Source organism: Nematolebias whitei, chromosome 11 (assembly GCF_014905685.2).
Source record: "Nematolebias whitei isolate Nwh7 chromosome 11, NemWhi1, whole genome shotgun sequence".
Lineage (NCBI taxonomy): Eukaryota > Metazoa > Chordata > Actinopteri > Cyprinodontiformes > Rivulidae > Nematolebias > Nematolebias whitei.
This window is the reverse complement of record NC_056508.1, coordinates 23314740-23329073: the sequence shown is the minus strand read 5'-3', so window position 1 is coordinate 23329073 and position 14334 is coordinate 23314740. Positions and strand designations below refer to the sequence as shown.

At 42.2% G+C, this 14334-nt stretch overlaps 1 protein-coding gene across 2 annotated transcripts in view; it reads right to left on the bottom strand.

Annotated features, from left to right (window-relative positions):
• camta1a (calmodulin binding transcription activator 1a) overlaps nt 1-14334 on the bottom strand; it is a 389929-nt gene that overhangs the window by 197008 nt on the left and 178587 nt on the right. For both annotated transcript variants that reach the window (XM_037684774.1, XM_037684775.1), the window contains exon 4: nt 11757-11824. In XM_037684774.1, the coding sequence (XP_037540702.1) occupies nt 11757-11824 (68 nt within the window). The remainder of the gene's footprint in view (nt 1-11756; nt 11825-14334) is intronic.

The window sequence follows — 14334 nt, the reverse complement described above, 5'->3', positions numbered from 1 at the left end:
GTAAACTGCCTAAGGTGATTATGAAATGTGATGGTGGTGGGTGGAGAAGGCGAACCTCAGTTTTTGTTTCTTTTAAATAGGTTTAAAATACTATTATCAAGCACAGTTGAGAATCTAAGATTGTTAACATGTACAACCAAAAAACAGCACAGAAGAAAACAATGAAAACAGAAGAAATAGCGTACCCATGGAGTATTATTAGTTGGATCTTGTATAATTAAAATGTTCAGAAATACTGAAATGGTTGATTGAAAGTCTACTGAAATGCAAAACGAGCAACACAAATTTGTATTTTGATACTCCTTGTGGGACTGAAATAACTGACAACAGGTGAGTATTTTTTTAGTGTATAAAAAGAAGCCAAAGAAATATTTAGCTCAAGGATCAACCACTCTGTGTTAAACTGAGGGGGCCATGAGATTATCAAGTTTTAAACAAATACAAATGTGTTGTGGAAATTACAGTGTAAGCTCCCATATACTGATACAAACTCCCAGATATGGAGTGGGGCAGGGGTATACTCTAGGAGTATGGGGTACCAGGCCCTTTGATATGGGCTGTTGGGTCCTTGTATGTCTGGTGTCAGACCTTGGTTCGCATTGCCGGCAGTAAGTCAGGCTCGTTCCTGGTGAAAGTTGGACTCTGACAAGGTTGCCCTTTATCACTGATTCTGTTCATAACTTTTATGGACATAATTTCTAGGTGCAGTCAAGGTGATGAGGGGCTCTGTTCTGGTGGCCTTAGGATCTTGTTTGTTTTTTGCAGATGATGTGGTCCTATCGGCTTCATCAGGTCGTGATCAACAGCTTTCGCTGGAGCGGTTCACAGTCGAGTGTGACACGGCCAGGATGAGGATCAGTTCCTCCAAATCTGAGGTCATGTCATGAGCCAGAAAAGGGTAGAGTGCCTTCTTCGGGTCGGGGGGAATGTCCTGCCCCAAGTGGAGGAGTTTAAGCATCTCAGGATCTTGTTCACAAATGAAGGAAAAATGGAGTGAGAGATTGATAGGTGCAGCGTCTGCAGTGAATGGACACTATACGGTCTGTCGTGGTGAAGAGAGAGCCGAGTTAAAAGACGAAGCTTTCAATTTACCGGTCCATCTATGTTCCTACCCTCATCTATGGTCATGAGCTTTGGGTTGTGACTGAAAGAATGAGATCACGGATACAAGCGGCCGAACTGAGTTTTCTCCGCAGGGTGTCTGGGCTCTCCCTTAGAGATAGGGTGAGAAGCTCGATCATCCGGGAGGGACTCAGAGCAGAGCTGCTGCTTCTCCACGTCGAGAAAAGCCAGTTGAGGTGGCTCGGGCATCTGGTTAGGATGCCTCCTGGACGCCTCCCTGGTGAGGTGTTCCGGACATGTTCCACCGCGAGGAGACCCAGAGGAAGACACAGGACATGCTGGATGGACTATGTTTCTCAGCTGGCCTGGGAACTTCTTGGGATTTCCTCAGAGGAGCTGGCCCAAGTGGCTGGGGAGAGGGAAGTCTGGGCCTCCCTACTTAGGCTGCTACCCCTGCGACCTGACTCCGGATAAGCAGAAGAAAATGGATGGATGGCTCCCAGATAATCATCTGGTAATTATCCCGGATAGATTTGAAGTAGAGCTGCTGCTCCTCCACATCATGAGGAGCCAGTTGAGGTGGTTTACATACCTGGTAAGAATGGCTTCTGGACACCTCCCTAAAAAGGTTTTCTTTACTTTTTGGGGGATGGATTGATAAACTGTGTAAGATGTCAGAAATCACACGTTTGCTGAAATACTATCCATCCATCCATCCATTTCTTCTACTTATCCATGGTTGGGTCACAGTGGCAACAAGTTTAGGAGAGAAGCCCAGACATCCCAACTCCCAATGATGCTCTCCTGCTCCTTCTGGGTGATCCAGTTAAAACCTTTCCAGCTAGGTATGAGTCTGCCCAGTGTCTCCCTCAAGTGGGTGAGCCTTAGTAAACATCAGATGGAGACACCTAGGATGCATACTAATCTGATGCCTAAAATACCTGAGCTGATTCCTTTCATTGTGGAGAAGCAGCCCTACTCTGAGATTTTCCAGGATGATTGAGCTCACTGAACTTAACTTAACTCTGTCTGAGCTTGGCCACCCTACATAGGAAGCCCATTTCAATTGCTTGTACCTGTTATCTTGTTCATTATGTCATGACTCATACCTCATGACTGCAGGTGAAGGTTTGAAACAAAGATGGATTGTTAAATCAAGAACCTTGTGTTTTGGCTCAACTTCTCCTTCACCATGACAGACCAAAGCAACAATTCATTACTGCAGTCGAAGTCTTGATCCATCAGTCCATCTCCCACACTGCTTTAAGTCTGAGCCCATTAAAAATGGGGCTATGTGCAAAACTGTCCTGTGTTTTGCTAACTGTTGAGAGTCAGTTCCTTATCAAGCTTCCTATCAACAGCATTTCCATTTTTGGCTTCAGAATATCTTCAGTTAAAGAATGAACCTTAAACTGTTTATAAAGGATGGTGATGTTGTATAGTTTAGATTCTGCACAGCTACCAAACAATCTTGAAGGAAGCTCTCTAGGCTGTAACAACTGTGCCAGGTCTGCAGATCAATAAGATGAACAAAGATGTCAACATAAAGCAGCTGAACAGAATATTATTGCACAAAACCTCAGAAGGAAATCCTGAACAGTGCAGCTTCTTCTATAAAGAGGTCAGAATTAGAATAGAGCCATGCCAGCCATCACAAGATTACTCAATTTTTCTGTCTGATTTTTTTCTTTATCCCTCTTAGTATGGCAACATTGAGTCTCATACGCTCTCGTTCAGGCACAAAGCAAGGTGCACATTACATGCTGCTGCTACACACTTTGATGCTTGGCAGCTGCTGTATCATTGTCTGGTGACATAAAGAGCAGTAAAGCACTGAGGAGTGAGTGGACAGATTTTTAAACCTGTGCTCACTGGCACATTTTATGTCTTTTAACCATTATCATCCAAAGACCATTATCATCTCACTGTGAAATTATATTCTCCCCCACCCCCACCCCTCCACATGCACACACACACAAAACACACAGAAAGCACATATAGCTTATTTTGTGAAAAGTTTGAGTTAACAAAATGACAACAGGCTTATTGCCTGCATGTAACAGCAACCTTTCATTTCCCTTCTGACATCATAATTTATTGTATCTTGCTTTTGCTTCTTTTTGGCCTGGTGTAGGTCTACTTATAATCGTGAAAAACTCAAAGCTTTAGAGAAAATAACTTCAGTCAAAAATAAAATTATAATAAATAAAAAATAAAATAAGAAATTTTGCTACAATAAGAAAAGAAAGGAAAAATATAGTAAACAAATAGGATTATTTTTGGTAAAACAGGGAGTTAAAAATGAATGGTAGAGCTTCAAAAAAGTTATTTGTTGCTAATAGCCTATACAAAATCAAGATTATCTAGTTTTTTTTTCTTAACTTTCAAAATTCAGTTTGTTAAACAGTAAAAAAAAAAAAAAAAAAAAAATTCAATTGTAGCCTAAATATAAGAAAATAAAAGGCAAACACTCTTACCTATATCAAAATTTAAAAAATATGTTGAAATAATAGATTTTTTTTCTTTATTCACCTTATTCGTGAATAAGACATACATATTACTTTATCCAATCTGCATGGTTCTTACCTTTCCAACTGTGCACTCCTCTCAAATGTGCATGACAAAAAAGATTTGAATAATTTATCAATTGTCTTCTATTTGAATTGATTAATTCACTAATGCAAAATTAATAAATGGCTATCTTGCACATTCCAGTCACTTCATCCTCACCCATCTTTAATGATGCAGTTAAGGTAGTATGGGTCCTGCCTTTACTGAAGTACGCACTGAGAAAGAGGGCAGAGGTATGCCGCCCTGAGGTATTAATTTAATACATTTATAATGATGATGTTACATCAGAATCAACCGTCTACTTTTCAGATTACATGACAGAATGGAGAGACCCCAGGTTTTCATGGCAGTGAGTGAAAATGGATGTTACTTTTTATGTATCTGAGAGGCCAAGAGGAGAGTGGGTGTAAGCCAGATGGATAAAAGGCAAAGGTTAACCAAATGAAGGTATGAACCTGAACTCTCCTTGTAGAAAAGGTCTTGATGCAAAGGGCACACTGCGAGACAGGTCACTGCACTTTTCTATTACTCACTGAGTGAAAGTGCAAATGTTCAATCCCACTTTTTCACATTTTTACTCATTTAATGACGCCACATGGCAATTTCTCAATTGTTGTACTTCCTGTACTTGGAAGCTCAGTTGGGGTGAAGAAATGGGACAGAATGTGTGCCTGTGTGTGTGTGTTTCTGCACACTCATGTCGTGCCTGTTCTTTGCCGGTGATTCACCGAGCTCTCTGGCAGCCAGCCAGGACCTATTTTTTCCTTCCCTTTACATAACAGTAAACAATATCACTGAAACTGTATGTCCTGTCCTTTTCTTACACTTCCACCTCCTCCTCCTTCTCGTTTTGTTTCTCTGATGCATCCTGTTCTTCCTCAGTCCACTGTCCTGCATGTTTAGAACTTTTTAGGACAACCATTATGGTTTGCTGTGTGTAGTTGGGCTGCTGTAACTCCCATGGGATTGCGATATGAATGGTCAGGAACAGATGCTCTCTGGTCACACCCAAAGCACAGTGTGGTACGGTGGAGAGGCATGGAGAAGTGCGTGGGACGGGAACATGTTTTTTACTGAAATGCCCCCTACTTCCTAACGGCCCAAGATCTTCTACCCGTTACACCATATGCCTACAGGACTCTACCCAGCTGGACACTTGGACATGTTCAGCTCAAAATAGGGATTCACAACCACAATCCTTACTGTGCTGGTGAACAGACTCTTATTCAGCCCCAAAAGAGCACTTTGACGAAGAGAAAGAGAATGGTACCAGAGGGGTGGGGAGCAGAGTGGGGTCAAAAAATAGAACCTCAAAGGGTAAAAAAGAGAGAAGAACTGAAAAAAAGTTTAGCAACATTGTAGAAATGATTGAGAAAAATCGGGGTCAAGCACCGTTTTTGAATGTATAGGAGAGGTGTAGGCAGAGTTTAGTGTCTGGACTGTTCTGTGGCTCAGTTGTAAAAAAAAAAATGCATCGAGTCTACGTTGTGCAAGTAAGAGAGTGCCAGGGGGAGAGAGACGGGACCATGGGGTGCAGGGCTGGCTGTGTACGTGGTGGCTGAGAGTGAGATCAGCTGTATCTACGGCCTGCTTTGTGACAGCCAGCCTGCACGCTGCTCACCGATGCAGAAGCGCTAATTGAATTAAGTCTTTATTATCAGGCTGCAGAGGCAGCACTTCTCCCCATCTCTGCCCGCTTGGCTGACACTTTCTCCTTGAACACCTGCTTGACATCAACTTCCTCTTCTATTTATTTATCCCCGCTCTCCTGTGGCCCGTTACTGGCTGCATTCCTAACTCCTCTCTACCTCTTTCTCCAAATTGGCATGGTGAGAGAGAGTCTAGGTGTTTTTTCTGTCTATCTGTACTGCACAATACTGCTCAACTTGGATGGCTTGGCTTGGATAACCTTATCACAGCTTTACACATCAGTATTGATTACCATCCAAAAAGGGCCCACCTTAAAAAAAGCATTAAATCCTCTGACTGATTCTGCCCTTCTTGGACTTTATCAGGAGCCCTTTTGAGGGAATAAAGACAATAAAGCAAGATGATGTTCTGAGTTCTACTGAATAGTCTCTAGTGAGCAAGCTGGCCAGTGTAATATACAGCAGCTTGGATGTGAACTAACATATATCTAGTCCCCTGTCCATTTCCACTAGCCTCAGGCTCAAGCTGCTTCCCTGGGCTCAGATTGGGCATTACTTTAGAGGACAGACAAACATGAGGCACTATTAAGTTGGCGAGCAGACTGAGGCTCTTGGACCTGGCAAAACACTAGCTGTAATCTATTGACCGTTTGCATTCTCTTCTCTCGTGCCCCAAAAACCACAGGACTTTTCTGTATCTGTCAGTTAAATCCATTGCTCACCACCCTCCACCTCTATCTGCTGTTTACCCACTCTATTTTTCCTCTTTTTTCCCTCTCCCTCCTATATGTCAGCTCAATCCTTCTCTATTCCATCTCTTTCCTGTTCTTTCGTCTATTTGCGTAAATCCGTTCCTCCCTCGCTCTTTCTCGTCTGCACCCTATCCATCACCATCCCTCCCATCTCCATCTAGTCTGTTCACTTCTCTTATCGACATGTTTCCATTTTCTAAACTGCTCCCGCTCAATCAAATTCACTCTTCTTTCTGAGACCATTTTTCATTTTCTGTTTCATTCACTCCTCCTTTGTGCTGCTTGGGTTCACCTCCCTCCTGTCCATTCTGCTCTCCCTGGTGGGCTTTATTTCACCCAGCCTGCAAGACACCAGGTGGGCATGGCTGTCCTTGTCACGGCTGTTGACTAGCCAGAAGCAGCAGGATACAGTGTCCTTCAGGGCCTGACACAACGGAGTAGCCAAGTGTCACTATTCCACAAACGAAAGTTTTACTCAGGATGAGATGGGATAATAAAACAACAAGGAAAAAGAAGGACAAGTAGAGGAGAGTGATAACAGCAATGACACTAGGTCACGTTACCAAACTGTCTCTTTATATTACTTGACATGATGGATTTATTTCATAACTCCAGCTTGGGTCAGTGCCACAAGTCCTTCTGTCCTAGATCCAATGTAATTTTATCAAACACCTCTCCATCTTTCATGCCTTTGTTGCTGTTTGCATCCCTCTTTTTGTATACCACCCTCTTGCTATGTCTTGCCCCTGCTGCTATTGTCCTTATACCAACTCCCCTCTGAAACTCTGCCAGCCAGCCAACCAGTGCCACAATGCATTAGGGCCAAACACTATCAGACGTGCTTCTCAGGCACATCTTACACATCGGCCTCTCAGCCTCATGCATATACACAAACACGTACAGTCCAGCATTTCTTCACACCATCTGCCACAGTGACTGACAGAGATGCAGTTTACACATGAGGCTTGAGGGAGGTCTTATTCACAGTGGCTGTCTCACTCCAACACTACTTCTCCAATCAAAACAAAAACACAAGGACTATGGTTTTTATTCTAAACACGCACACATTCTCACTTGTCGCGACACATGGCATCTCACTACATATGTTCAGACATAGTGTGGTTTTCAAAGGCATAGTGCTGGACTCTCTAGCTCGCAGAAATGCCTACATATATAAAAATATTTACACATGCGTACACAGAAGAAAGCACAATCCCTTCTATATACTTTTTTTTTGTACACTAAATCCAGTACAAAGTCACAGCTTCCATGCACAATAGCAAACAAACAGTCATTAGCAGATTTCAAGCTGCCTTTTAGTTCTGCTCAACACTGTTGTTGGTGTTCCTGTGCCTCTGGGGTGGCACCACAGCTGTAGGTTTTAATAAAAGCATTGTCTTTGGAAGCTGTCTAATGGGACTTGAATTCATTTTGGAGGGCTGCAGTCACCGTAGCTGTTGCTGTGGATGTGGGAGGAGAGAGGGCTATTGCGCAGGGACATGGGGGCAGCTGGGTTCAGTGTCACCGCAGGACCCTCCAAGGACCGGCGCTTATTGTTTGATAGTTTCAATATACAATGTGTGGGTGTGTGAGAGCGTGTTTTGTGGTCATGCACTGCAGCCACCTGCATAAATTTAGGTATTTCAACCTTGTGTATGAGTCAAAGCACACAGCTGACAAAGTCTACTAAAGATTATATAAATAAACACTGAAACACATGACTATTTTGTTTTTTGTGTGAAGTGAGCTGCAGTTGACTAGCCCCATAAAACAGACAGTTAAAAAAATAAATAAATAAAACTTCCTAATGCACTCCACAACGTGATAGCTACAGGATGCTCAGTATAATGAGTTATCTGAAAACGACACACAGGTGTCCATTGTATGTTTGGGCTGACCAGTCTGTGACACCATTCATTCAACAGTTACTCCATCTGTCAGCATTCAAACACCTTGGAAAAAGCCCCTCAAAGGTACATTTGGGTCATTTATGATGAATAATAAGCGCTTGCTCTCAACAGGAGGCCAGTGTTTCGCCAATGATGAGGTCAAATCAAATGTTAATGTCTAGATTTGGAACCACAATTTTTTGCTTTCCTTCTGTTTTCACTCATATCCCACAGGCACCTTTGCATCCCATCAGCAGAAGTTACATGGACGCATCTTTAGAGAGGCAAAGGGAATGAAAGAGTATGGCTATCTAGAAAGCAGCAGTAGAGGAAATCCTAATTGTGCCTATAAGTGTGTTCCCTCCTGTGGAGTGAAGGTGCAAGGTAACGGCCATCTTAAATCACAGCCTGGCTGTGGCCTTCATTAAAGCCATAATGCCAGGCTCTCCCTTTAATGGAAATGGAAGGCAGAGAGGCTGTTGGTGTAAATTAAAGTGTAAGGCCCGAGTAGGGAAAGATTTCCCCAGCTCTGACAGGTGCGGCCTGAATTAGCTGTAGTGCTGTTCGAGCAGTCAGTGGGAGAACACTGGTATTGATTTTAAGCACTGTTGCACTTCCTATCTAAAAGGGAATGTGTATTACTTGAGCTGAGCACATCAATCACTCAGTATTCCACCACTCTCCCATGGCATGCTTCAGATTTTGAAAAGATAAACAAACAGAAACAGACCAAAACAAAAGACTTCCCTGGCTGCACTTGTACTGTACAGGCTTAGCCTGTATGCATTAGCACACAGCTCATAAAAGGCATGGTTCGTGCATGCATTTGGTCCACTTAATTTTATTTTCCTGGTGTTGACAGAATGCCATCTCTATTCAGGGCATGTCCTGCATTGCATGTCACCTTGGTCAAACAGCTGGCGTCAGCTCCTTGCGCTCTGGCTGCAGCCCGCTCCTCTGTTTATGACCTGCATGTGTCAGAGTTGTTACATGCGTGCTGAGCAGCCATGCAGCACTGTGCCTCTCTGTGTACAACCCTGCTGCTTATCTCTGCCTTCCATCATACCCCTGCTGACCCAGTCTAGAGGTGCTCGCTGAGGAAGAATTAGCCTTCTTAGCCTATTCCCCACAGGGGTCAACCCACAAACAGACATGCAGACAGCTAAGCCACAATTAGACACAAACATAACCAGACACACACCTTAAGATGTGTGATGAGAAATGATAAGGCAGAACTTAACCACAGGTGTCCTGAGTGTGACCTCTCACATGTGACCTTGAACTGAAAGCCTTTTATGTAGAGTCTAGCCATCAATCAGCTCCCATCAATCACACACATGCTACATGCTTTCACCTCTCCCCAACACTCTTCTCCACTACATCCATCACTACACCCCAGCCTTTCACTGACTTACCTGAGAACATTTCTGTCTGACTCTCCCATTTGAAAACACATCTACACAGTGAACCCACAGCCTCACAGTCATCTTGTCCTGTGTTGATGGCTAAACTAAAACCTGGGATCTGTTGTCATGCTGTCAGGCGTTTCGTTGCATCTGTAGGTGCACTTGTAGAGTCGCTCCCTGGAGACACATCTGAAATACCAACACCTGACTAAGACATGACCACCAAGAGTCTACTGGGGACTGACCACTGCAAAGCAGACCCTCAAAGGTGACAGATTGTAGCCAGGAGCATCCTGAGAAACATTTGTTTAAAACGTCACTGAATCAAAAATCTCTTTAGTTTTACACTTTGTCATGAAGTCTCGTCTTGCACAGGAGAGCATTGGTGACATTTGTGATGCACTAACACAGAAATATGCTTTTAGTAAACCATTTTGAATTAATTTTCCAATACAGGAAGATAACCTGTGTATTTTTGAAGAGGGTAATAAAGGTTACTCTAATTATAAAGGCCTACACTGAATTCAAATATAGTGTGAAACAGAGAGTTTTCTTAAATAAATAAAAAGAAAGAAAAACAACAAAAAAGCAAGGAATCATTCAGATCTTTCTGTTTATAATTATGCATGGGAGATATTGTATTTGTCAGTGTCATTACACAGAACAACTGTCAATATTTCTCCTAGGTAGAAAAAAGGTTAAAATTTAGGTAAACGATGGACTCACTGCCAGTAAAACCAGGGTCTGTTTACACATGGATAAGGACAAAATGTCAACATGGCAAGTCCAGCAAGCAAAAAAATTGCTTTTTGTGTATGAACATTAGAGGTGTAAGTGTACATGTATTCATACTGAATGGTCACAACACAAACATTTATCATAGGTACATTGAAGTACACAATGAATATGGTGGTCACAGGTGATGCCCTCATCCATCTAGAATAATAATAATGTGTTTTGTGTCATCATTGTATATTCCCATACAATGGCAAATTGGATCTCTGCATTTAACCCATCCACCACCAGGTGGTGCAGTGGGCAGTTATTGAAAGTGCCCGGGGAGCATTCGGGGATAGGGTGTGCTGCCACGACATGTGCAATGACTGGGGATCAAACCTAGGACTTTCGGGTCCCGAGTCGGCTGCCCTGCCTCTACCCCATAAAAGTGGGTGCTTGTTTATTCACCTGCATTGTGCGATCAGCCATGACAGAAAAGATGCAGAACAAGGTACTATGAACAGCACTCTACAATGAACAAATCATTAATGCCTGGTTCAGAATGCCAGAAGCTTTAAAAGTCAAAAAGTTATGATCCACAGTAGCATAGGAGAGCGACAAGAGGTCTCCTGTATAGCAAGAAGTTATGTAACATAGTGCACGCTTTGATGTAACGCATGCTTTGATATCTGCATGGCAGTCCCTTTGTGTATTTGTGATATTCCTGATATCAAGTGTTTTGTTCCCACATTAGCACTCACTTGCTAAGAAGCTTGGTGAGTGTTTCACATTTTGTTTATTTTTGCATTATAGTATTGGGAGACGTTATGCAACTCGTGTTCTATCGCCTAGTTCAAATAATATGAAGGACACACTCCTTGTTTTTTGTTGGAAACCAAAGGCTGGCATGGCAGCAGACAAAACTCAAGGAGACACAGAGGAGAACTAGACTGGGCATGGAAGCCACAATGCCAGACATGACCAAACATACTCAAAAACACTGATCCTGACAGTGACAGTAGCTGTGCTATTCTAAAAAGGCCAAGAATGTGAATCTTGCTACTGTCTAATTATAAATACATTAGCTAAATAAACTCAAACAAAGAGCAATATAATGCTGCAAAGTGTCAGATCACATGCATTATTAATTATCAACTTCGATATGATATATAATTACATCACACCCACTTCTGTCACAATCACATTGGCTGATATTAAGTTTTATGCGTTAAAATGAGCTAAAAGCCAAGAAGGACTTTTCTCTAGCTTCAAACGCATGCATTACCAACATATCCCCCTACTCTTTTCCAAATATCATAGCTACTCTTGGCATTTTGTTTCGCATGTGGGTGTAACTTCTAACCTCGAATGCTGAGTGGTGAGTGTGCAGACAGATACGAGCACATTAACATACCATTCAAAGCAGATGTTGTACTAATGCCTATTATGTTAATTGGGATGCTAAAAGGTGCTTATTAGCCGGTATTAATATTCTATGATGTATCTGCAAACTGTGAACTTTTCTAAACAGCCATCAGCAGCCTGTAAAATTAAACACCCCACCCTGAACTTGAGAGAGGTCGGTAAACTGTCTTAAAAAGATATGTAAAATGAAATATGGTAATTTTAGCTCCTTGAATGTAATAGTTATGAGGCTATGAATCCTAAAAAATGTATGCTTAAAAGAGGGCATGAGTGTAATTGTCTTACCTTGTTTTAGGGGATGTCGTTAGCCATTCTTCATGCTTTTCAAATGTTATCAAGTACGCTGCAATCTCCTGTGAAAGAGAGAAGAGAGGAAAGAGGAAAGGAGTGAGGCTTAGATATGTCATCTTTAATCACTGTTCTCTTGTGTTTGTAATACATTTGTGAAGCTGCTTCATTGATATTCAGACAGTCTAACCAGCAGAACAAACAGAAGAAAGATGGAAACATTGCTGGTGCCGAGGAGTTCAGGCATGTAACCACAACCTGGTAGAAGTAAAACGAAACACAGAAGTGAGCATCTGAGGTCAGAGCATCTTCTGAGACCATCTTTGTTACGAAAGCTTTGATCAAGTTCTCCTCTGAGGACATCAAGGTGCTCTCAGACAGATTGACATCTTTGTGTTTGAGAGTGAGGAGCTTTTAACATTTTAGGTCCGATCCTCCCCCAAATCCCTTTGATCTGCCCTTGACACTCTTCTTTGGATCAATCCACTTTTTAACCTTTGAATAATAATTACACGCAAGTCCCACAATATTGACATGCATGTGTTCTGCTATACTTCAGAAAAGGCTGCAGATCCTTTGGAGTCAGTTGTGTACTAAAAGACGCTATAGACACAAAATAATGATAATAATAAAAATATAGAGCAGAAACTGCCACTGGCATAAAATAAAATACTTCAAATACGTGTTTCTCAAGCTCACCTTCACAACTGCATCTGTCTGTGTGTAGGGGGGGGGGGGGGGGGGCATGTTAGCCCATACCCAGCCATTTTCTCACCAAACTAATGGACAGAAATGAAGGAACTTTGGGTAACGGCTGACAACCCATTGATTACCCGTGACAGGTAGCAATTCACCCTTCACAAGAACATTTGTCAGACTCCTTCAAAGAGCAAGACACAGGAACAGACTTGATGCCATCTTACACAACAGCATTGTTTTCTTATTTTCTAAAACTGACCATCTGTCTTATATACCTGTCCACAAGAAGCAGTATTGTTCACAATAATAAAGGCTAACAATATGTGTAAGTACCAAAATCTGCATTTCCTCTAATTGTTACACAAGAGTTTCAGTAGCCATTATGTTAACATTTCCAATGTTACAATAGTAAAGTAGATTATTTTTGTCAATAAGTCACTTGATTAAACAGAAAATAAAACCATTTATTATAGGTGGCTTTGAAAAACAAGTGACCACAACACAGTGGTCTTCACATTCTCACTTGGAAAGTTAATAGCTAAATTCTAAATTCAATGTTTCAGACACAACCAGCTGACTGCTAGTAAGTCCAAGTACAAACAGGAAAAATGCCTTTAGAATGTTTCCATTCTTTTTTATATAAATATGAACCAATACAAGAGGCCTCCCAATGGTGTGTCACCAGTGGGACCTGGCATTGACACAGCTGACTGGCAATAGCCCTCAGGGGTGCTGCAGGGTGTCTCACTGTGAGGGGTTCCCAGGCTGGCAGGCATCCCAAATGGGAAAGGGGTGTTAACATGATGGGTAATAGTGCCTCCAGGTGTGGGCTGGGAGATAATATTGTGTTGATTAACTTACTGTTCTCCTGGCCTAACAACCAGAGGCATGAAACCAATGAGAAGATGGATTTTAAAATAAAATAAAAAAGACAGAAAGGGTGTGAAAGTTGACAAAAATGCTCTTCTGTTTTATAATTTCAAGCATATAACAGAAAAAAAATAACCATGGGAGCCACAGTAGCTCGGACATCTGTGCTGCCGTTTTATAATCCTGTGCGTAGTAGTTCACTTCCTGGGGCGAAGTCTGCAGAAGGAAGCAGCCAAAAGAAAAACAAAACAACAACAAAAATAAACAGAAAAATAAACAATAAGAAAATGCAGCTAATTAAATGAGGAAAAATGTAAATAAAATAAAATAAATGATGTTGAGGTGTTAGTTGAGCCATCAGTTAATGTGGACTAACAGTAAGTAACTCGGGACATTATTACCTGCAGTGTCCCCTCAGTGTGGACTGAAATAGACAAAAGCGCCTTCTCCTACTCCGCTCCTGTTTCCTGGAATATCTTGCAAAAAGATCTGAAGCTCTCGACCTTGACCTCTCCAAGTGGCTTCAAACATCTGATAAGTTCATGGGAAAAACCAATGCAGACATGTTCTTGTTTTTAATTTTCTACATTGCCTTACAACCCAGCTGTTGTTTTTTTTTGTTCCATCTTCTTTTAAATAACAATTTATTTTCACTTTTTCTTTACCCGCTTATTCCATTTTGGGTCACGGGGGTCGCTGGTGCCCATGTCCAGCAATCACTGTGTGAGGGGCGGGGTACACACTGGACGGGTCGCAAGTCCATCACAGGGACACATAGAGACAAACGAGACAAACAATCATTCACTCTCTCATTCACACCTAGGGACAATTTAGTTACCAATCAGCCTAACATGCATGTTTTTGGTGTGTGGGAGGAAACCGGAGTACCCGGAGAAAACCCACGCATGCACCGAGAGCACAGGCAAACTCCACCCAAAAAGGCCCCTGGACCGGGGTTTGAACCAAGGACCTGCTCGCTGAGAGGCAGCAGCTCTACCAGTTGCGA